This window comes from Myotis brandtii, unplaced genomic scaffold (genome assembly GCF_000412655.1).
Source record: "Myotis brandtii unplaced genomic scaffold, ASM41265v1 scaffold123, whole genome shotgun sequence".
In the NCBI taxonomy this organism is placed as follows: Eukaryota; Metazoa; Chordata; class Mammalia; order Chiroptera; family Vespertilionidae; genus Myotis; species Myotis brandtii.
In genome coordinates, this window is record NW_005354291.1 from 18,214,720 (window position 1) to 18,240,257 (window position 25,538).

The 25,538-nt window shown below is 41.2% G+C and overlaps 1 protein-coding gene across 8 annotated transcripts in view; it reads left to right on the forward strand.

The window, feature by feature from the left end:
* The window catches only part of PHACTR2 (phosphatase and actin regulator 2), a 170,808-nt gene that overhangs the window by 10,152 nt on the left and 135,118 nt on the right, over nt 1–25,538 (forward strand). For 4 of the 8 annotated variants that reach the window (XM_005859081.2, XM_005859085.2, XM_005859082.2 and 1 more), the window contains exon 1: nt 13,570–13,645. The exons of 2 other annotated variants lie outside the window; for them this stretch is intronic. In XM_005859081.2, coding sequence (XP_005859143.1) covers nt 13,585–13,645 — 61 coding nt within the window. In that variant the 5' untranslated portion in view covers nt 13,570–13,584. Of the gene's footprint in view, nt 1–6,895; nt 6,978–13,569; nt 13,646–18,231; nt 18,251–25,538 lie in introns of those variants that run through there. 2 more of the 8 variants (XM_014533899.1, XM_014533901.1) reach the window with 2 other exon arrangements.

Sequence of the window (25,538 nt, forward strand, 5' to 3'; positions counted from 1 at the left end):
CACGTGCTCAAACAATAAGCATTTTACAGCGTTCATTAACCTAAGGGTCACTTCTTTAAATTAAGGAAGTTCAAAGACATTTGTTTAAATAACTGTGTGACTATAACTCTGATTGAAAAAAGCCAGAGAGTTGAAAATTAAAGTCAACTTTGTCTTTAAAATCCAGACTTTGTGGAAAATGCATTTAGAATGAAGCAGCACCGTTAACTTTTAAATGCCCTGGCTTGTGTCAGGTTTGATCACAAGGCTCACATTCTAGAAACAAAGGTGTCTCTCACGCTAACAGATGTCGGCTTTGTCCCCAGCAGTTTCAGGGAAGGTTTTCATGGAGCCTTAAAACTATAAAAACCCCTAATGTACTTTTGGGCGCCTGGGTTATTTTATAACGAAATCAAGTCCCACAAAACTATGTTTTAAAAGCAGGACTAGAGCTAAGTGATTGTGTGTTAGAATGCTGTACATTCTTTAGTAATATCCCTTTCATCTTCACAAAGGCTTACAAATATAATTCATTTCTCACAGTTCTCCAGTGAATGATGTGAACATTTCAAATGATCAGTTCTGCTTTTACAGACATGAGACTACGTCAAAAAAGTGTAGTTATTTATTTATTTATTTTCAGAGAGCAGCCTCCTGTACCTCTTAAGTGCACATGGAAACCTTTGTATGGACATAGAAAAAGCATGTCTGCGTGAGTATGTGCTTGGCCCTTGGCCAACTCATGAGGCATGGGCCATGGCAAATCTGATTCCCATTGACTTTTATGCAGAAGGAAAGCCAAACACAATTTACCCTTAGGGCTGCATGCAATATTGTTTTTCAGGGAAATGTGGTTATATTTGTCCTGGGTACAAAGACTGTCTCTGGGGAGGACAGCCAAATGGCTTTGGTCACAGTGTCCACAAACACAACTGCCCTAGTTCGTTATCTGGAAGCTGTGTGTGCTGGGATGTGCACTCAGGTGATGAGGGATCGGAAATCAGCTGGAAATTTCAGTAGAGGCTCGTTAATGCAGGGGCCATGCCTACAAAGGGCATATGTTTATACGGAAAGTGGGGAGCAGGTGAAGGGACAGTACAACCCCCCCCCCACTCAGGGAAATGACAAGAGTAGGGTAGCCCTAGCATTTTCCCACAGAGATTAAGCATGGAGATCCAGTTCCAATGTAGGGACTGGAGTACTGGGTAGAGGATTTGGACAAACGAGAGAGAGAGAGAGAGAGAGAGAGATCCAAGCGGGTGCTAGTTTATGAGATAGGTCGATGGAAGACTTTGGGAAGACTACATGGGTTTTATTCTGGCTTATTTGATTTGGTGTGAGCTAGCAGCAAAGAAACTTCAAGCTCAGGGGCGAGTTCCCCTGTGCCCAAGTCCCCAGAGGCCCCTCAGTGAGAAAGGGCAGCTTGTTGCCATAGTCCAGCCTTTCCCTGGGACAGCCCAGGACTCAGCCAGCCAGTAGCTAACAAGAAACAGACCCTTCAACCACCAGCTTTTCATTTTAATTCATATTGTACATGAGAATCATTCTTTTTTTTAAGTATATATTTTTATTGATATCAGGGAGGAAGAGAGAGGGAGAGAGAGATAAAAACATCAATGATGAGAGAGAATCATTGACCAGCTGCCTCCTGCATGCCCCACACTGGGGATTGAGTCCACAATCTGGGCATGTGCCCTGACTGGGAATCGAACAGTGACCTCCTGGTTCATAGGTCAACACTCAACCACTGAACCACGTCAGCCAGGCAAGAATCATTCTTAAACTGCAACTCTTCGTTAAGTGTAGTCACATTTACCTGCCTTCTCAAATGGAACATCCTGTAATATTTGGAAGAGTGTGGAAACACGCAAAGAAATTAGACTCCATAGAAAAGGAGGACACCCATCCTGGCTGAGCCTCTTCCACTTACTGGCCTGGGGCCAGGGGCACATCCATAGGCCTCGCTTTATCCATCTAACTAGAGGGTCAGTTATTCTTGGCACTGCCAGAAGTATAACATCAGAGCAGACTTGTTTAGTGCCTACGTGGTGTCAAATCTTTACAAATATCAAGTCATGTATTCCTCACAGTCACCTCACAGGTGGCCATGAGGGCCCCCTCAGGCTGCGTGGCCCCTGCATCCCCACCTGGTGTCCTCAGACCATCAGCTTGTGCTATTGTCAGGGTTCTTGCTTTCTGCAGCTTCCATTTCCCTCCCTTCTCATGGGCTCTTTCTTTTTTTCTTGGAGTTTATTGAGGTGTAATTGATACACAGCCCTGTATAAGTTTAAGGCAGTGGTTCTCAACCTTGGCTGCACATTAGAATCACCTGGGAATCTTTTTAAAATCCTGATTTCTGGGCCTCATCCTCCGGAAATTCTGTTTCTTTGTTATGAGATGGGGCCACAACATTATTTTAAAAAGATTCCCAGGTGATTCTAATGTGCAGCCAAGGTTGAGAACCACTGGTTTAAGGTGTCTAGCATAATGATTTGTATTACCAATACAGCTGTGAAATGATTATATCACGCCCTGACCAGTTTGGCTCAGTGGATGGAGCGTCAGCCTGCGGACTCAGGGGTCCCGGGTTCGATTCCGGTCAAGGGCATGTACCTTGGTTGCGGGCACATACCCAGTGGGGAGTGTGCAGGAGGCAGCTGATCAATGTTTCTCCCTCATCGATGTTTCTAACTCTCTATCCCTCTTCCTCTCCCTTCCTCTCTGTAAAGAACCAATAAAATATATTTTTAAAATGATTATATCACACTAGTTGTAGTCAGCATCTATTCATCTGTTATCTCATATAGATACAAAGAAATGGTTCCATGTGCAGTTTGTTATCTTTGGTGGTCTGGGAAACCACATCATTGAGATTGTTATCCTTTTGTCCAAATGTGCACAGAACCCAGTGAGGGCCTGGGTAGTTTTCCGGTGATTCACACACATGAATGTCTTACTTTTACTTGGAGCAAGTGGCAATGCAGTTTATTTCCCAGTTCTTGACAAAATCTTCAGTGACCCTGCCCCTGCCCTCAGGATAAAGTTAAAACTCAAGGTCTCACGCAAATCTCTGGTCTGCTTGGCCCCCGCCTGTGTCACCAACATTATCACCCACCCTAGTCACACAGCCCTGGGCCCCAGCGCCCAGACTCTGCATCTCATCTCACATACTGTGCTCTGCTTCTCTGCTTGGCTTTGTGGTCTTCTCCTCGCCCACTGTTCCTTCCCTGTGCTTCACCTGGTGAGTTCCCGTCTCTTGGGACCTGTGGCTGAGCTGTCACCATCTAGAAATCCTTCTCCACCCCAGTGCAGGGGGAATTACTCCCTGAGCTCACCTGGCACACATACCATTGCGTCGTCATTGGTTTTTCACGTCCTCTGTCCCCACCAGCCAGGGAACTGCTCAAAGTTATCTTCTCCTTGGTTTCCTTAAGGCCTAGCACAGCACATGGCACACAGTAGGTACTTAGTACATGCTGGCTGACTCACTGCTTATGCCATTGCTTCCAAGCTGCAAAATGTTCTACGTAGCACAGTGGTGTATTTATACATTCTTATGTGATTTTTTTTAAGTTTAAGGAGGAAATGATAGTTCGAAGAAAATGCAGTTGGATGCAAAAATGCAAAACATTGCTATCAGCTTGAGGATGTTGGTAAAATCCTTATACACCCGAAAATAGTTGTTGTGACTATTGATTTTTTTTTCTGCTTGACTGCCATTAAACAAATTTAGAATTTTCAAATGCATATTTTTGTAGGGATTCCTTGCAAGGGAAGATGGAAGGAACATGTACTAATTATAGTAACAAGTGTATTGAATGTGATATCTCAAGAAGAAGGAAGTAGCATATAACTAAAGAAAATATTTTTTCTCTCCCTAGCCAATTTGGCTCAGTGGATAGAGCATAGGCCTGCGGACCAAAGGGTCCAGGGTTCGATTCTGGTCAGGAGCATGTACCTCGGTTACAGACTTCTCCCTGGCCTGTTACATTTCTCTCTGTCTTTTCCTCTCTCTTCCGTTCTCTCTAGAAATCAATGGGAAAATATCCTCAGATGAGGATTTTTTAAAAAGAGAGAAATATCTAATACTTGCTATTTTAAAAACAAGAAAAAATATTTTTCTCAAAGTGGGATTTGATTATAACACAGGCACGAGACATATGAAAGTTGGCCATAAGTCAGGGCTAAAGAGGAATCAGTCTTCAATCTGAAAAAAACAAACAACAAAACACACTCAGTCTGGTGATTTTTTTATTCATTTGCTTTGCACATTTCCAATTACCTTTTCTAGAAAGAGAAATTATTTTTCAAAATACCTCAAATATATCATATGCTTAAATTATCCCCTGCTCTTAATATGTGGAGGTGGAAGACAAACTTAGTCATAATACCCAGGCGAAAGAGAAATAATTCTGAACTATTGTCGAAAAGAAGTTAATGTGATTATGGCATATCAAGTTGGCTTCGTTTTTATGAAAACATTTTGTGTGTGATGAGCAGTATCAGAAAAGGGTATATCCCAAGCTGTTAGTTCTCATTCCCTGGGGAATGAGAGGGGCATTTTTACTTCATATTTTTTCTGATTTGTTTGAGGTCTTTGGTTTTGCTTTTTACAATAAGCATACACTGCTTTTAGAAATGTTTAAAGTCAATAAACTATGTTTTAATCAGTTAATGGGGAAGCAGCATATATACTGCCTTAAACTGTGAGATGCATTGTATGCTGGGTACACATCAGATATGACATGGGCGCCAACCCCCCAGTAACTTGGGATAAATGGTTTGAAGGTCCTGCCTCCGCACCCTGTCCCCAATACAAGCTATTACTGAAATTGTTCTTTTATTAGTCAGAACAGCTGTAAAATCTTATTAATTGTTATGACCAAGACGATTAATTTGCATGCACTATTATCACACAAAAAATATTTTCACTGGATTTGCTTCTGCCTTCCTATGTTGAGAGTGGACTTGAGGCATATGGGTAAAATAAGCAATTTGGGGATATGGCACCAATCATTGTTGAACGTGGTAGGACGCAGTTTATTTTCGTAGCATGGCGTTGTGTTCATATGGCTAAACTCCACCCTGTGTCTGTCTGGGTGGTGGCCTTGTGTTCAAACTGCCTCGGGGGAGCTCCAGGCCAGCGGTGGGACCCAGGGCTGCACCGAATCAGGGGAGGTGCTTCTTAGAGGGGCTGGGCCGGGAAGCCAGAGGGTCAGTGTGGGTTGGCCTGGAAGGTGAAGCTGACCTTGGTATTGGATCCAAGATTTGACATTGAAAACAGTGGCAGAAATGAGAGAGGGAGACCAGAGTTGAGAGCTGAAAACAATATCATAATAAAGCAGGAGTCAGGGAACAAGGTGGGAGCTCCCGTTATGAATACTCGATGAGTGCATTGTCTCAAGTTAAAAATACGGTCCCGTATACACACGCTAGAATGGGATAAGTCTGTGCCAGAACTGTGCTTATTTTGAGATATATCAACGTTTTACTTGGCAACTCAGAATTTAAATTTAACTGCTACTTGGGCAGTTCATTCAACTAATACTTGGTAGCTTATCAAATAAGTCTGTGCTACATATTGATTTTAACTTCACCACGTGTGAGGAGGTACAGGCACTTTCTTTGGTGTCTCTCTGTAGGTCACGTCAATGTGTCTCTAATAGATTTAGTTTGCTAGTGAGTGTGTGGATTTTGCAGTTGTTAAACATGACTAAGTGAAGCTTATTGTTTTGAATTGCTTCCAAGTACTTCTTTCTTATTTCCTTTAATGATCACAATTTTTAAATATAATTTAGATGAAAGACACAGTCAACAAATAGGAATTGAGTACCTACTGTCTCAGGCACCCTTCTAGCTGCAGCGAGCATGGTGGTAATAAGATACATAAAGTCCCTGCCACCATGGCGTTCACATTCTATTGGGATAAACAAACAAATATATGATCAAATACAAGGTAGTGATAAGAACCTGGAAGAAAATAAAGCAGGGGGGTTGAGCAGGGGGTGCTAGAAGTGCTGTTTTAGGTAAAGTGAATTTTAGCCAAGTGGTTGGCCATCAAAATGGGACTGGGTTTTAAAACCTTGGGAATGTTTTAAGCATAGCTTTTTAAAGACTTATATTATCAGGTTGGTGTAGTTTCAGGTGAACACTATTTTTCCTTATTTCAATCCATTAAGTTTCCTGCTGTTTCAAGTTTCAAAGAATGCCCCAAGGTCAAAGAAAAATGCTAAGAATTCCATCTTGTTTTGTGTAAGGACAGAATGAAGGCACATAATTACATGGCCGTCCCCACCCTGACAAACCTGCAGTGGCCCAGATTTGTTTGAAATTTAGCACAAAACTGCATTGTTATCAGAGGATGTTCCCAGGAGATAAGAAAGTCTGGCAGAATTGCCCTGGCAGCTTGATTACAAAAATTTTAAAACATTTCTTCCTCAGTGACAAAGACTCGTTGTTTACTCTTGTAGAGAACAAGTTAGCACATGTTTATGCGGAAAAATCTTTGGTCTTAGTAGCATCTGCCTGACTATGCTTTGCACAGCAGTCACCCCAGGGAGAATGTATAATGTGTGTCAATTAAAGAAGGACTGGATGGGTTTTGGCAAAGACATTAGAATTTCAACAGCCAGAGAGTTTCTTTCAAAAGTCACATTGAACGTGTATACATTCATTTCAAAAATTTGGCATTACTCAAAAACAAATATGGACTTCTGATTTTAGAATTGCCCTTTGAGCCAGTTTGCAAACCAGACCAAAAGTTTATTTATTCAGTCATTCATTGGTTCATTCCTCTGTCATTTGACAAACATTTATGAAGATCCCTCTGCCAACAGTGGTGCTTCTTGCTAAGTGTGTGCCAATAGATTAGAGCCATTGCTTTCTTTTGAGTGACACTGTTGTGGGGAGACAGGTAACTTTTAGAACTGGAGGTGCTTAGATAACCTTGAACAGCAGAAGGTGGAAGGCCCAGGAGGAAAGAAGCTCTGCCTGGAGAGGTAGGAGAAGCTCCCAGGGGAGGTAGCATTTGGGCTGGAGTGTTTGAAGAACAGGTTCAAGTTTGCTAGGCAGGAGGAAATGTCAGTTTCTGGCAGCAGTCTCTTACTTTGTATTTACACATCATTATTTTCAAAACGAAGATGGCATGACTCAGTTTGATAACGTGTCTTAGTCAGCTGAATGGCTAGAATGATCTTGACTAATTAAAAAAAAAATTTACTTACAGGACATGAATATTTTCTACCATTCAATTTCATAAATATTTCCTGGGCACCTAGCCACAGGCACTATGCTATGCCATTATGTAGGTATCCTTGGAGAATTCAATGGAGTCTTTTCCCGTTTTTTAGTTTTTAATATTTTATTGAGGTAAAATTCACACAACATAAAATTAACCATTTTAAAGTGTACAATTCAGTGGTATTTAGTGCATTCACAGTGCTTTACAACCACCACCTCTATCAACATATTTTCATCACCCAAAGAAGACTCTGTATCCATGATGCATTCATTCCTATTTCCCCCTTCCCTCAACCCCTTACAAACACCAGTCTGCTTTCTGTCTCTATGGATTTACCTATTTTGGATATTTCATATAAATGGAATCATACAATATATGATGTTTTGTGTCTCACCTCTTTTACTTAACATAGTGTTTTCGTGGTTCATCTACATTGTGTAATGTATGTCATTCCTTGTTTATAACTGAATAACACTTCATTGTATACCTATACCACATTTTGTGTGTCCATTCATCCACTAATGGACCTTTGGGTTCTTTCTACCATTAGTTACTCTGAAAAGCGCTGCTATGAACATAGTGCACTTGTACTTGTCTGAAGGCCTGTTTTGAGTTCTGTGGACTATATACCTAGGAGTGGAATTGCTGGATCATATGGTATTACTATGTTTAACTTTTTGAGGAACTGCCAAACCGTTTTTCCACTGTGGCTGCACCATTTTACATTCCTACTAGCAATATACAAAGGTTGTATTTTCTTTAATGTTTTTATTGACTTTTTTTTAAAAGACAGAGGAATAGAGAAGGAAAGATAGAAACATCGATGATTGATTGGCTGCCTCCTGCATGCCCCCTGCTAGGGATTGAGCCCACATCCTGGACATGTGCCCTGACTGGGAATCAAACCAGTGACCTCTTAGTTCATGGAACTGTGCTCAACCAACTGAACCATACCGGCCGGGCAAGGTTTCCATTTTAAACACATCCTGGCCAATACCTGTAACTTTCCATTTTTTAATAATAGCCATCCAAGTAGATGTGAAGAATTATCTCATTTTGGTTTTGATTTACATTTCCCTTAAGACTGATGATGTTGAGCTTTCTTTCTTGTGTCTGTTGGACATTTGTATATCTTCTTTCCTCCAATTTTGATGGCAATTCCAAACAAAAGAAGTTATATAAATGTTCTGAGCAATGATAGCCATGGTAAAATAGCTGAAGCACCTCACAAGAGAACTGATTTTAGGCAGACAATATTCATTTGGCTCTGAAAATTATGGCGTGATTGTTTAAAAACCAATCTTCTTTTATAGTTATTATATTAACTATATTATGCAAACTGTTATTACATTAGTTAAAATATGAACTCATGAGTGTCTTCTCAATTATAAACATTAGCTTATCCTCTGCAATAGCTTGTGTCTGATAAGAAGTTCCTCAATATGAGCCAGATCTATGATCTACCCATTTACTCATAGCATTTTGAGATGTTGTTATCGATTTTGCCTGTGGGACATAGTTTCATCAATTTTATACTAGCCAAACATTTCTGAAATATATGTATATGTTTGGCTGGTATAGAAATTATGAAGTACACACACATAGAGATAATATCTCAGGACTAGGAGGGATATTGAACTTAGGTTTCCACAATTCAACTCAATAATTATTTCAATACAGCATATTTATTCTATTGCTTCACCAGAAATAAAACTCTACATCTTTTTTTAATATTCCCAGTGAAAGTTGCTGCTCATTTTTCTTCATAACTCCATAGCTATGTAAAAATTAGACACTCGGGACAAGGAGAGGCCTAGAGCCAATGTTCTTCATCCAGAGAAAGAGAGATGACCCCAACACTATTTGCTGTAGCAACCATAGGCAGACAATATTCATTTGGCTCTGAAATATGGCATGATTGTTTAAAAACCAATCTTCTTTTATGGTTGTTATATTAATTATATTATGTACAACTGTTGTTACATTAGTTAAAATACTTAGTACTCTCCATGCATTCAAAAATTTTGCATTGAGCACCGACAATGTTGCAGGAATTGTCTAGGATCTGGGAATATAGTAGTGAACAAAACGCAGAACCTACATTTTGTCAGAGGAAATCAATAATGAACAAATATATCAGGTAGTTGTAAGCGTTGCGAAACAAAATGAAACAAGGAGTGAGGGGCATGACAGGACTGCTGTTGAAGAAAGGTCAAGGAAGTCTCTGAGGAAGTACAGATACATGCAGATATCAGAAAAAGGGAGCAAAATGTGATGGACAAGCTTCACCCATTTGAGGGACAAAGTGGTATGATTTCAAAGGATAATGGGAGGAGATAAGGTCAAAGAAATAGCCCATTTAAAATAGGCCAGTGCTGAAGACTTACTCAAAATTACAAGGATCAAGTGTATCTGTCCCTATGCTGGGAACCAGGTCTAGCTTCTGGTTTGGTGCCTGTATTCATTCCCCCCCCCCCCTTTTTTTTTTTTGCTGTAACAAATTACTAAAAATTTAGTGGCTGAAGCAACACAAATTTATTATCTTACAGACCTGGAGGTCAGAAGTCTAAAATGTGTCAGGAGGATGGCATTCCTTCTGGAGGCTCTCGGGGAGAATCAGTTTTCTCTCTGTACTGGCTTGTAGAGGCCACTCACATTCCTTGGCTCTGGGCCCCGTTGGCCCCTTTCTCCTTCTTGAAGGCCAGGGACATAGCATCTTCTCATCCCGAACATCTGCTCCTGCTTTTACATCTTCTCCCTCTGACTCTGACCCTTTTGCATCCCCCTTAGAGGGACTCCTATGATTGCTTTGGGCCCACCCAGATAATGCAGGATAATCTCATCTCAGGACTCTCCTGCCGTATGAGGTAACATATTCACAGATTCCAAGGACTGGGATGGGAACATGGGAGAAGGAGGCTTATTCAGCCTCCCATAGTGGTCTTTCTCAAAGACCACTTGATCCAAGTCTGATTTTTTTTTTTTTTTTTTAGCAGTGCTGGTCCCAACATTTTCAGGCTATATTTCAGATTTCATTTTTCAGGTTCTTTTCCTTTACTTTCTGGTAAGAAGATAAATGTTTAAATGGAAAACAAAATTTTGTTAGACTGGAAATCCTTGAGGGCAGAAGAGATGGCCTCATTCATCTCTTTCCCCCTAATACCCAACAGAGGTCAGAGCACATGCTCACCCCACACAGAAGGTGGCGGTGATGGTTGCATTGTGCAGTGAGTGAGGATGGCATTTTATAGTTTTCTTTAAAATGCCCAGGGAAATAATAAAGCTCTCTAATTCCAAGTATGAGTACAGATCTATTATATGAACATCATTTTGACCATATGCCCTCTCCCTACATATGTCTCTGGAAATTAAAAATGTAGAAGGTGGCCATCGAGGTCTGCTGAGAGAGACAGAATTTTACCCATCTCAGAGAGAGAGCAGAATGTATTTCTGGTACCCAGGCTAAATTTTCCTTTCAGTGGTATTTTTAAAAACAAGTGAAGTTTCAGCACTTGAATTTATATCAAGCCCCACTTTTGGCAACGAATCTGCTAAATATTAAATTAGGTAATTTGAGCTTTACTCCAAAGTAACCACGACCTCTCTGTGATGGAGAAATACAGTTTGGCATCATAATGGTACCTCCACAAAATGCCCTTGAGTGTTGGGGTGGAAGTGATACAGATCAGTGAGAGCTGTGGGTACCCCTGGAGGCAGAAGATCTTACCAGCCACTTCATGGGCAGGAGCAGGCTCACGCGTGTAGGTGGCCTTTAGCTGGAAGTGGTTTGTCCCTGCACGTGTGTCCCGTGCAGCTGTTGATTGTTGAATGTACTGCCAAGAGGAGGAAAAACTCCGAGGAGACGCTTGTTGAAAGGGAGCCCAGAGCAGAGCTGTGTGCTGTTCCAGGACGAGAATTCTCAGCCCTGAGATAATGAAATGCAAATGGAAGGAGCGTTCAGGCTGCTGCTCAGCTTCATCTGAGTGTTTGTAATGTGCTCTGCATTGCTGGGGACGACCTGTAAACTGTGCCATCTGCAACCGGTGGCATCGCAGACCTGGGGAGCCCGCAGACGGCGTGCCCTGAGCTGACCTCTGCAAGGCGATCGGCAGGACTGCTGCTCAGATCTTTTTCACCTTCTGGTGGTTTGCATTTTCTGCTGAGGTGATCTCTGTGACAAGAGGAGGATGGGCCCTAGCCGGTTTGGCTCAGTGGATAGAGTGTTGGTTTGCGGACTGATGGGTCCCGGGGTCGATTCCGGTCAAGGGCATATGCCTAGGTTGCAGGCTGGGTCCCCAGTGGGGGATGTGCAGGAGGCAGCCAATCAATGATTCCCTCTCATCATTGATGTTTCTATCTCTCTCTTCCTCTCCCTTCCTCTCTGAAATCAAAAAGCAAGCAAGCAAACAAACAAAAAACATGTTGAAGAGGAGGATGGAAGGCTTGGGTACATGGCTAACATAAGGTCAACAGAGGGATTTGAGTCTTTCTTAGATTAAGAGGAGTACTTATAACTATTCTTTAAGATGAGATCATGAAAAAGTCTTTATTTTACGATTATTTTAAAAACCCTCTTAGTTGGTGTGGATTCAAACAGACAGGAAACAAGATGTGTCTAGAAAGCCACAGCCAGGCGTATTGACTCTGCTTTTAGAGGAAATGTAAGAAATACATGTTCATGTATAAAACCTTTGATTTGGTGTGACACGTGTAACTTAATTGCAGTGGTAGAATTTTGACTAATTTTACCCAAATTTTATTCCTAACCTGAAACATCTGTCCACTAATTATGGCTCAACAATAAATTTAAGAATTTCTGATAACTTAAAAATGACTTTGTAAACAGTGGTCATCCTTTATGGGTTGTTACAAAGATTAAATTAGTTGATATTTGTAAAGCCCTATTCCTGACACATTACGTATTTATAAAATACATTAAGCTCATGAGGATGAATTCCACTTATTTAATACTCTTGATAAGGCAAAGTGAATTCCTTTGTTTAAAGCTTAATAGAGCAGGTCTGTCTCATGCTAATTCACTTGGCAAAGAAGGCATCCTTTGCACCGTAAGTCTCTCTCACAGAAAGTTACTCATAGGTCGTCTTCATAACCAGTGCCTCGTGCAAGGCAGGTTTTCAGTGGTTGCTTCACACAACACAAGCTGTAGCGATGGCCCTTTCTTCTCTCCCTTCAGCACCAGCCTTCCTTGTTGAAAGCAGGAAATTAAATAAAGTACGTCACACAAAAATTGAGCACCCATGTTAAGCTTTCATAAAAGGGGATTTTATAAAGTATCTCCCTGCCCGTGTGTGGGCTCATCACTTCCAGGAGATTTAAACTCTTTCAAGGAAATTGGTTCTCAGACTCCTTGCTGGCCCCATCTGCATGGCCCGCAGTGGTGCTGCACCCATGGTACAGCCACTTAGCAAGTACTAAACTGAATGAACTCTGTCTCACTCTAATAGGGAAAAGACCAGGCCCTGAATCTACCCGGGTTCCTGACCTATAACGTCCAGCTTCCTTTCCAAACCCCACAAACTGGGTTTCAGCAACAAAGGCAACTTTGCAACCTGGTCCTTGGAACTCTGTGTGCATCTTAGAAATATTGAGCTTCTCATAAAATGCCTGCCTTCTGAAAAGCATCATTAAGAAACAGAGGGAGTGGGAAAGGGCAAAATGATGCACGCCCTATGATTTTTAATCTGCAGTGCTTTTTTTTTTTTAAATCAAATCTGCCTTATTTCTAGGATGATGACTCTATCCCTTATGGTACAATGCCATTTAGTCTGGAAAATTGCAACTAACATGTAAAAATAAGGAGTGATGGGACTGAGCTGGAACACGGTGGCATAGATTGGCCTTTGGAGTTCGAGAAAGGAATTGAGATGATTCACTTCCCAGGCCTGCCCCACCCCCCAAACCACCTCAGCCTGACCCTTCCTTGACCTGGTGCTAAGCCCGTGCTCAGTAAGCCTTCTTCCAGAATTGGAGAAGCAAAAGTATTTTCCCACCAAAAGGAGAACTTATGCTGTTTCCTTATCCCCATCTCAAGCAGTGGCTAAAACTCATGTAGAGGCAGTTAATTCCTTGGGGTTCACATAATACTGTTATTTAGACTGCTTCTATCTGGGGGAGAACAACTTTTTATAGCTTATTCTGGGCATCTATAGTTTACCTAAATATTTATGTTATTTTAAAAAACAGTTTAGACCCCCCCCCATGTATTAAAATAATTTAGAATTTATAAATATAGACAAATAAATATTTTTTGAGTGTTTGGCTTACTTTAATTAATAAATTTAATTTTTTAGAGTGGTTTTAAGCTCACAGCAAAATTGAACAGAAAGTACAGACAGAGAGTTCCCATGTACCACTGTGTCCACACACGGACGACTGTGCCCACTGTCAACATCCGGCACCACTCGGGTATGTTGGTTACAATCAGTGAACCTACACTGACACATCATCACCCAGAGTCCATAGTTTACACTATGGTTTGTTGTTGGTAGTGTACATTCTAAGGGTTTTGACAAATGTATAATGATATCCACATTGTATTATACAGAATAGTTTCACCGCCCGAAAAATCCTAAATACTAATCTTTTTATTGTCCCCACTAGAGGTGGGGTCCCTAGGCCTGGCCAACGATCAGGGCTTGCTGGCCAGTGGGAGGGCCGGGGAGAGGGACCATGGGCCAATCAGGGCCTGCTGGCCGGGGGGAGGGACAGGGCGTGGGAGGTTGGCTGCTGGCCCTAAGGAGGGAGCTGGCCCTTGGCCCCCCTGGGAAAGGGACCATGTTCGCCACCACCCACCCCCAGTTCCCCATCCCAGCCTGGGGCCCGAAGGCCCTGGAGGGGTCAGGAGAGGAGGCAATGGTCGCCGGGCCAGGCATGGAAGGAACAGACGCCGGACGCTGATGCCGCCAGCCGGCCATGGGAGGTTGGCTTTGACAGCAAACTGACCACCAGGGGGCAGCTCCTGTGTTGAGTGTCTGCCCCCTGGTGGTCAGTGTGTGTCATAGCAACCAGTCGGCTGGTCGTTCTGGTTGTTCAGTCGTAACAGTCACTTAGGCTTTTATATATATAGATAGTTTTGCCTTTTCCAGAATGCTATGTGGTTGGAATCATACAATAGCTTTTTCAGATTGGCTTTTTTAACTTAGAAATTTGCATTTATGTTTCCTCCATGTCTTTCCATGGCTTGATAGCTCATTTCTTTTTAGAACTGAACAATATTCCACTGTCTGGATATACCAGAGTTTACCCATTCACCTATTAAAGGACATCTTGAATGCTTTAGAATTTCACAATTCTGAGCAAAGCTGCTGTAAGCATCAATGTGTAGGTTTTTTGTAAACACATGTTTTATTTTTATTATTTTTATTGTTTTCAGAGAGAGGAAGGGAGAGGGAGAGAGAGATTGAAACATCAATGATGAGAGAGAATCATTGATCAGCTGCCTCCTGCATGCCCCACACTGGGGATTGAGCCTGCAACCTGGGCATGTGCTCTTGACTGGGAATCAAACCCGAGACCCTTTAGTCCGCAGGCTGATGCTCTATCCACTGAGCCAAACAAGCTAGGCTCCAGTTGTTCTTTTTAATATGAACTTTAAAAATTAAGTTTTTAAGATGAACTGTAGGTTTAAGATTGAAATAAAAATAGTCTTGGTTTAGAAGCAAATATCGTACCTATCAAGGCAATATGATGAAATGATGATGACAATTATATTTCATCCCACTTTTAGAAAACACTAGTCCAGGCAGATGTGTCCATAGACCCATTCTTACTGTGCTATAGTAGGTCTTCATTAGGGAAGGAAAATAATCTATGTAGAAAATTTTAAGTTCCAAGTTCCATGTTCACCTTACTCTATGTAATTCTTTCAAGAACAGTATTTTTCTTCCTTGCTGGTAATCCAACAATACAATATAATTATTGAATTGCAACTCCTTTCAAGGACAGTCTTCATATATGTTCTAAGTTATTTTCAGGAGAGTTACAGCCTAATAGTGTACCATTCTCTTCAAAGGCTATGACTAAACAAATACATTATCTTGCTGTCTGATCTTGCCAGTTCTGTTCATTCAATGAGAGAGCAGTTTTGCTGAAAACGAAACTTGCATTTTTATTTTGATATGTAATATTCTATAGATTTGAAGATGGTATTTGTATACTCAGAGACTATTGAAGAAGTGGTCTGACTTTTAAATTGAGGTGTTGGGGCCAGCTGTGACTCATGCTACTGATCAGTTTTGTGTTCATTATATGATAAGTGTTCACAATTAAGGAGTCTGATGCCAGCAAGGCCAAGCCCGTTAGATGATTTATCTCTTGTCTATTCCATTGGAGAGTGAGCCTCGGATTCATGCCAAAGATGATAAAGGCCAACAGCATCTGGGTTATAAGGTGTCAAGCTGATGACTGCAGCTGGGCATGTGCAGATGCCGCAGGCGAATCCTGGGTGATTTGCATGCCACAGACACTGACTCACTGCATCTGGCAGGCAAAGGAAACTGAGATTGCAGCAGCTATAAAACATGGTCTTGTTCCCATGGGATGTCATAGCCACAAATTAACGGGTCATTACAAATTTAAAAAACAGCACCAATATTTTAAATCTTTTTTAAAAATTATTTTTAGGAAGGACAAGCTAATTGAGGCAATCCTAGAAACTAAAGTAATTTCTATATACGGAACATTTATTTGCTGGAGGAAATTGAGCCTTTTATAGTTTTATTATTATCATTAAGATGTTAGAGTACTTATATATATATTTCAAAGTATGACATTTATCCTCTTCACCTTGTTATTTTCAGACAGCAAGAGTTATATCATCTATATATAGTACATCTTTTCTTTTTTTTTTAGTCCAAATTGGATTATACATATTGTTATATAATAATAATTTTTAACCTAACAATATCCATTGGTATGTATGGATGTTTTAAATACTCTTCCATTATTTGGACATACCCAAACGTATTTAACTGGTCCATTTTTGTTGGGGGCACTAAGGATGTTTCTGTGTGTATTTTCTATTACAAAAATATCACACAAAGTACATATATTTAGAAAACTTTGTTCTCTTAAATATGCCTACAGGACAAATTTCTCAAAGTGAAACTGTGGGATCAGCCCAGCCTGTGTGTCTCAGTGGTTGAGCATCAACCTATGAACCAGGAGGTCATAGTTCAATTCCCAGTCATGACACATGCCTTGGTTGCGGGCTCGATTCCCGGTGCAGGAGGCACCCGATCAATGATTCTCTCTCACCATTAATGTTTCTCCCTCTCTCCCCCTCCCTTCCTCTCTGAAATCAATAAAAAATATATATATATTTTAAAAAAAGAAAAGAAAATGTGGGATCAAAAGATACATGCTTTTAAAATTTTGATAGGTACTGCCAAGTTGTCCTTATAAAGGTTTCTATCAATTTATACCCTATAAACAATATATGAGAGTGCCTTATTTCCCCACCCTCACAACAATTAATATTTTAAAATACCACCCAAAAGGTGAAAAAGTATTTGTAATTATTTTTATTAAATATATTTTATTGATTTTTTACGGAGAGGAAGGGAGAGGGATAGAGGGTTAGAAACATCGATGAGAGAGAAACACCGATCAGCTGCCTCCTGCACAACTCCCCACTGGGATGTGCCCGCAACGAAGGTACATGCCCTTGGCTGGAATCGAACCTGGGATCCTTCAGTCCACAGGCTGATGCTTTATCCACTGAGCCAAACTGGTTAGGGCTGTAATTATTTTTTAATTTGTTTTTGTTTAGTCCTGGTCACATGTACTTCTTTTCTGTGACCAATCTCTGCATCATTCTTGACTTTTGCCCATTTTACACTAACTTTCTCTTGCTAATCTATAATGGCTCTTTATGTTGAAGATACATGTTTTGCCTTTTCATAAATGATACAAATGCAGAACTTTTTTTCTATGTAATCAACTTTATAAAGTTTTATTTATTTATTTAAACCTTGTGGGTTTTGAATCCCGTATAGAAAAACTATCCTCATCCTCATTTATTTCTAAAGAATTGAATCATGCTTTTTCTGACATTTCGTTATATGTATGAAATGTTATATATATACTAGAGGCCCAATGCATGAAATTCATGCAAGGGGCTCGGTCCTGGCAGCCCCGGCAGCTGCCTCGACCCTCGCAGCCCCAGCTTCATCTGGAAGGTCATCCGGAAGGACTTCCGGAAGGACATCTGGTCTAATTAGCATATTATGCTTTTATTATTATAGACTAGGGGCCTGATGCATGAAATTCATGCAAGAATATGCCTTCCTTCCCCCAGCTCCTGGCACTGGCTTCCCTCTGGCACCCGGGCTTCCCTCAAAGCCCCAGCTTCGTCTGGAAGGTCATCCAGAAGGACGTCCAGAAGGATGTCTGGAAGGACAGCCAGTCTAATTAGCATACAGTGGGGCCTTGACTTACGAGTTTAATTCGTTCCGTGATGGAGCTCGTAACTCAAATTACTCGTATGTCAAATCAATTGTGAACGAGTGAGACACATGATGCTGGGCTGATGTTGTGGCGTTCACTGTGACGTTCGCTGCACCAACTAGCGGTGGGGTATCTGAAGCTGGCTCGTAACCCGAATTTTAGCTCGCAACTCAAAGCAAAAAATCGGCCAAGAGACAGCTCGTATCTCGAAAAACTCGTTAGTCAGGACACTCGTAAGTCAAGGCCCCACTGTATTACACTTTTATTATTATAGATTGCTATATGTATATATGAAATGTATTTATTTTTATATATATGAAATGTATCTTTATTTAAAAAGTGAGGTAAGGATCCCCTTTATTTTCTTTGCCAGTATACTTCTATACATCATTAGTTAATGTTCTGATTAATTTGAACTATCACTTTATTATATGTTACTTGTCATATTTCTTAGAACCTCTTTCTAAATTCTTTAGGTCAGTATTTCTCAAATAGAAGTCAATACATCACTTAAGAGAATCTGTGGTTTATCAGCAGTTCATAGGAGTTGGTTTCCGAGAAAAGGTGATTATAACATTTGATTCACAAATTTAAAATATAAAATTAATTATAAAATTAATTATAATTTCCATGGAAATTCTATTTTTTTTAATCTCCTATTTTTTCTTAATCATTGTCATGTCTTTAAACATTGCCCCTGTGTTAGCTCATCTTAGCTAGCATGTGTAAGAGGGTATATTTTGTCATAAACAATAATTTTTGGGTTATTGCTGTATTATTTTTATAACGAAATTTGCTTCTTTTCTTATTTCTGTTGGGCTATGATATGTTCTCAATTCACAAAACTAGGTGAATGGCTCCAATGTAATTCATTGAAGTACAAAGGTCGAGTCTTTTTGGCTGTCGCATATCTCCACACTTTTCTTTTCTTTTTAAAATATATTTCTTTATTGATTTCAGAGAGAAAGGGAGAGGGAGAGAGAGATAGAAGCATCAATGATAAGAGAGAATCATTGATTGGCTGCCTCCTGCACGCCCCCTACTGGGGATCGAGCCTGCAACCCAGGCATGTGCCCTTGGCCGGAATCGAACCTGGGACCCTTCAGTCCGCAGGCCAACGCTCTATCCACTGAGAAAACCTGCTAGGGCCACACTTTTCTTATTTGGGGGACACCAGTCTAGCTGAACATGGACTTTGCCATCATCCCCTGGCAGTCATCACTTGGCATGTGGCCAAGGTGTCACCATCAGATGCACTTGCTCCAGGTTTTCAGCCCTGAGGGTTGCCATAAAGTAAATGTCTGTTAGAGATTTTTTCATGGGGACTGACAAAGTTGAGTGTCAAGTGGTGGGTAGGGAGGGTCCCAGGGCTACGGAATGCAGCAGCATGACTGACCAGTGCACCGTCCTGTGGTGGCATTGCAAGGCCAGTGTCCTAAGCCGGTGGTTCTTCTGAGGATCCTTGCTGTGCCTTGTTCCCTTATCCATGCCCTAACCTCACTCCATGAGCCACCCAATATCCTTCCAATTAATTCCTTTTTTGTTTAAGTTAACCATTGTTGTTGTTTGCAGACAAAAAGAAACACACAAAAATGAGAGAGAGAGAGAGAGAGAGAGAGAGAGAGAGAGAGAGAGAGAGAGATGTGAGACATGATTTTTCTTTGGCCGTTAGCTGTTGGTCCCTCTATTCCTAGTCCTCATTATGTTGTCGGTGATAAATGTTGCCAGATGGTAGTGTATTTGTTTTCTATGCACATCTCACCCATGATTCTATTTTGGAAAGACAAATGGTGCTTCAGAGAACTTCATAGTGATAGTCATTTCAATAACAACATCATTGATGGCTCACAAAAGCAGAACGATATAATGACTCCAAGTTAGTCAGCATGGCTACCCTACTGATAGTATGTTGCGAGTCCTAGACTGGATACAGCTTGTGATTAATATCCTCATTTTATCCATTGGTTCTCATGTTGTCTGTATGGATAGATTAGTACACAGTGCTACAAACTCCCATAGGAAAGACATTTAACACAGACTTGTTGGGACAGCAACACTTTCTAGAAAAGTAACCCTTGGATTTGAAACCCAAAAGATGGACAGGGGACCAAAGTTAACCAGGAGACTCAGAATCCAACAGAATAGAATAAGATCCTCTGGCAAAAGCCCTGAAGAGAGACACAAGAAGAGCAACTTACTCTCTAGCTCAGTGCAGAGAGATGAGCCAGGAGGCGTGGCTGGAAGGAGAAGTGGAGCTAGTCGAACTGGTCAAAGCCTAGAAAAGCTGAATGGATTTTGCATTCCTTCTGATTTAGCCCAGAATGAATTTCCGATTTGTTTTTCTGTTAAGTAATATACTACTGCTGGTATACTAATACACCACAGCTTAATTTGAAAAATATTTAAGACTTTTTTTAAATACAAGGGACATTCTTGGGCAGTTGTGTAGTGGGTTGAATGGTGGCTCCCAAAAAAGAAATGTCAATGTCCTAACACCCAGAACCTGTGAATGTGACCTTATTTGGAAAAAAGGTCATTGCAGATCTAATTAAGTTAAATCTCAGGAGATGAGATCCTCCTGGATTACCCACATGGGTGCTAAAAGCAATGCTAAGTGTCCTTCAGACAGACAGAAGAGAAGATAGGGATGCGCAGAGGAGAAGGCATGTGAAGACAGAGGCAGAGGTTGGGGTGTTGTGGTCACAAGCCAAGGAAAGCCTGGAGCCCCCAGGGGGTGGGAGAACCAAGGAGATTTACCCCTAGAGCCTTCAGAAGGAGCATTGCCCTTCCAGAACCTTGACTTTGGACTTCTGGCCTCCAGAACTGTGGGAGAATAAATTCCTTCTGTTTTAAGTCACCAAGTTTGTGATCATTTGTTATGACAGCCACAGGAAACCGGTACAAGTTGCTGTGATGAAATTTAGCTTTACATTTTCTTCTTGTAATGCTAAAAAAGGCCGAGAGATTTATGCACAGGACTAGATAATAGTGTTATTTCCATCATGTGTGGCCGAAGCCACACAATGACAAGTTGTATTGGCATCATTCTGATGGTCAAAAGTTCCTTGATTCAGAATGTCCTTTCTATTTCACACACTATACCCCAAACCCTCGGTGAAGTCAGATATAGTTTGTTGTGCTAATTCTGTTATAAGATAAAAAGTGTTTCTATCAAGGTTCTGTTGTTTTTTGAGCTAGTTTCTCAAACACATTGTTACAAACAGGCTTGCTTTGGAAGCACTGTGAGAACCTAAAAAAGTGATCAGTTGACCAGAGCAAAGAGCAGCTATGTTAACACAAGTAAATGAAACTTACCAATAAAACAAGCATTTCATTTGAGTTGAGGGTTTGAACCTTCTTATCGTCACAACTCTACCACAATCTGAGGTTCTGGTCTGGGCACGGCTTGTTGGATTGTTTGTGTTTTGGATTTACTTGTGTTCCTCCAAAGTTCATCGGTTCAAGTCCTGACCCTCGTACCTCAGAATGTGTCCTTATTTGGAATGGGGTCCTAGCACATGTGAGAGGTAAGATGAGGTCATTAGGGTAGGCTCGAATTTAATATGCCTGATGTCCTTATAAAAAGGGGACGTTTGGACACAGAAATGCACACAGGGAGAATACTATATAAAGATAAAGACAGAGATTAAGTGATGCTTCTACTAAGTCAACCAATGCCAAAGATTGCCAGCAAATCACCAGAAGCTGGGGGAGAGACATAGGACAGATTCAGTGTTACAGGACCCCTGGTTCTTGGGCTTCCAGCCTACGGAACTGTGAGACCGAAAATCTATGATGTTTAACCACCCAGTGTGTGGTACTTTGTTACAGCAGACCTAGCAAACATAGTACAGTTTGTTCCCTATTCATTTGCTTGAGAATTGTCCATGAGCACCAAGACAATTCAGGATAATAGAAGGGAAAGATTCAGGTTATATTTCAGGTGATTTCATCCTAAACTATTTAGAACTCACTTTACTAACACTATTACATATTGCATATATAATAATGAATTGAATACATCACTGTTCTATAGACACATCATTGATGAACAATTTATATAAATTTCTACTTTAGCCTGGCTGGTGTGGCTCAGTGGTTGAGCATTGACCTATGAACTGTGAGGTCACTCTTTGATTCCGAGTCAGGGCACATGCCTGGGTTGTGGGCTCCATCCCCAGTGAGGGGTGTGCAGGAGGCAGCCTATCAATGATTCTCTCTCTCAAAAAAAAATTTTTTTCTACTTAACCCAGGTCTTTTTTAGGGCAAAATATTTCATAAATAATTTACTCAGTGACTATGATTGGCTTTAGAATTATATTGGAATAGATATAATCCCAAATCAAATTTAACATTGACATTTAAAATCAGACCTTGTGGTATATATACACAATGGAGTACAACTCAGCCATAAGAAAGGATGAAATAGCATCATTTGCGATAACATGGATGGACCTTGAGAACATTATGCTAAGAGAAATAAGTCAGTCAGAAAAAGCTCAAAACCATATGATTTCACTCATGTGGGATATAAAACTGAAGCTCATGAACACAAACATCAGTGTAGTGGTAGCCGGAGGGAAGAAAGTTAAGGGAGAAGGGCATTCTAACAAGGTGACAGAAGATTTAACTTTGGGTGGTGGGCACATGATGCAATATACAGATCTTGTAACATAGAAACCCACACCTGAAATCTATATGTTCATGTTGCCCAATGTCACCCCAATCAATTTAATAATAAATTTAAAAAATAATAAATGAGGACAATTTATTTCTGCTAAAAAATAAAATATCAGACCTTTAGGTAGCTTTAATATACTCTTTAGAATGCTATTAAATGTTTCACTGGAAATGCATATTTTATTTACAAGCAGAATTTAGTGTTCTGTTTCCATGATGGATATTGATATTTGATATTGAATAAAGCACTGAAGAGAAGTAATCTATTACAACTTGTTTCTCCTTGTACAAGCCTCTGCAAGCACCTCATGTCATGTTCCTGCATATCCAAAGAGATTAGAGGCAGCAGGATTTCAGATCAAAGACTATGCATCTGCCTACCCCAGGGTTTTCAAATTAAAAAAAAAAAAAAGCGCTCATTAAAGAAAAGTAACTCAACAGAAGTCTAAATAAAATGCAATTTTAAGAAACTTAATGTTCCTTAAATGTTAAATATCTGATACTTCAAGTGATTATTCACACTTTTCCCATTGTATTGAAAGTAAAAGTCAACTTTTGCAAAGAATGTTTAAAATATTCTGAAATTTTGTATAATAGCGCAGTTATCAATCTGATTTATTGTGAAGTATTTAGACCCCAATGAACTTAGTGGCATTTATATGGACTCATGCATATTTTAGGCTTCTTTAATTTGCATAATAGAACATATGTGGGGTTTTTTTAATTTAAAGTTAGACTTAGTGTTAGAAAGTGCTGTTTCTAATTTAATGTTATAGGTCCAGCATCTGCAAAGTAAAAGAAGGGTGTGTGTGTGGTGAAAGCATTGTGTAAGTTTATATTTACTGAAGGATGTATTGCTCATTTGGAAGGGAAAAATTTCTAGTGGATATAATAAAAAGTTGTGCTGGTGTTTATAAGTCTCTATATTTCACATTTTTTAGAATATAGATATGACAAAATTTTATTTTATGGTAATGTCCGTTAAATCTACAGAGAACAAATACATTTTAATAAGTAGTGTTTGGCTTTAGTAATGAACACTTTGAAGGAAACAATATATGTCTTACTTCACACATTACACAAAAATAAATTAAAGATTAATTAAAGATTTATATGTAAAAGATAAAAAGTACCAGAGGAAAATATGAAAAAGTGAGCATGAAAGTCAATTCATAATTTTTTTAAAATATATTTTACTGATTTTTTACAGAGAGGAGGGGAAAGGGATAGAGAGTTAGAAACATCGATGATTGAGAAACATTGATCAGCTGCCTCTTGCACGCCCCCTACTGGGGATGTGCCCGCAACCAAGGTACATGCCCTTGACTGGAATCGAACCTGGGACCCTTGAGTCCGCAGGCTGACGCACTATCTGCTGAGCCAAACCAGTTAGGGCCATAATTAAACACTAACATCAGAAATCATAAAAGAAATGGTTGAAAGGTTTGTGTACCTATAATTATAAAACAATCTATAATAATAAAAGTGTAATATGCTAATTAGACTGGATAGCCAAACAACCTTCCAGACATCCTTCTGGATGAAGCCACGGTGGCGGGGCCAAGGCAGAGGTGGTTAAGGGCAATCAGGCAGGCAGGTGAGTGGTTAGGGGCAATCAGGCAGGCAGAGGTGGTTAGGGGTGATCAGGCAGGCAGACAGAGTGGTTAGGGGCAATGAGGCAGGCAGGCGAGTGGTTAGGGGCGATCAGCCAGGCAGACAGAGTGGTTAGAGGTGATCAGGCAGGCAGGCCAGTGGTTAGGAGCCAGCAGTTCTGGATTGCAAGAGGGATGTCCAACTGACGGTTTAGGCCTGATGTGGGATTGTAAGAGGGTGCAGGCCAGGCTGAGGGACCCTTCCCCCATGCACGAATTTTGTGCACTGGGCCTCTAGTCCTATATAATAAAAGCCTAATATGCTAAGTGTCTGGTAAGCCGTTCAACCAATCAAAATGTAATATGCTAATGATATGCTAAGGCTGCTCAACCGCTTGCTATGACGTGCACTGACCACCAAGGTCAGACAGTCGACTGGTCTACGAGTTGCTATGATGGTCACTGACCACCAGGGGGCAGACGCTCCAACCAGTTAGCTTGCTGCTGGGGTCCAGCTGATCGGGACTGAGTGAGACACGCCCTGAAGCCCTCCCGCGGTCCCTGCCTGGCTGGCCAATCTCCCACATCCCTCCCTGGCCCTGATCATGCACCAGTGGGGAACCTCAGCCTGGCCTGCGCCCGCTTGCAATCCAGGCTGAAGGGACCCCCCCCCTCAGAGTGCACAAATTTCGTGCACTGGGCCTCTAGTACTCTATAAGAAAACATAAATTTAAAACACTAAGAGGAAATATTTATTTACATGTTAATATGTTAGAAACAATTCCATAAATATTCCTTTAACATGTTAGGTGCCCAGTCAGTCACCGGTGACTGACACTATACTTTCCGTCCGGAAGACAAAACAGTCTGGGCACTTAATGTGTTAAGCCTTTTATATTAAAACTAGAGACCTGGTGCATGGATTTGTGCACTGGTGGCGTCCCTCGGCCTGGCCTGAGCCCTCTCACAATCCGTGACCCTTCGGGGGATGTCGGAGAGCCGGTTTTGGTCCGATCCCTGCAGGCCATGCTGAGGGACCCCACTGGTGCCCGAATCCATGCACCGGGTCTCTTCTATGCATATAAGATCTTATGTTAATCTCTTCCCACCCTCCCCCCTGCCCACTTCCCTCTGAGATTCACCATTCTGTTCCATGTTTCCATGCCTGTGGTTGAGCATCTGCCCCCTCGTGGTCAGTGTTTGTCATAGCTGCCAGCCGGTTGGCCAGTCAGCCGGTCGCTTAGGTTTTTATATATATACTAGAAGCCCGGTGCACAAAAATTTGTGCACTTGGGGGGGTCCCTCAGCCCGGTGTGTGCCCTCTCACAGTCTGGGACCCCTCAGGGGATGACCACCTGCTGGCTTAGGCCTGGTCCCCGGGGGATTGGGCCTAAGCTGGCAGTCAGACATCCCTCTAGCAGCCCGGGAGCCCTCGGGGGATGTCCATTTGCCAGCGGGGAACAGGCCTAAGTTGCAGTTGGACATCCTTAGCGCTGCTGAGGAGGCGGGAGAGGCTCCCACCACCTCCGCTGTACTGGCAGCCGTCAGCCTGGCTTGTGACTGAGCAGAGCTCCCCCTGT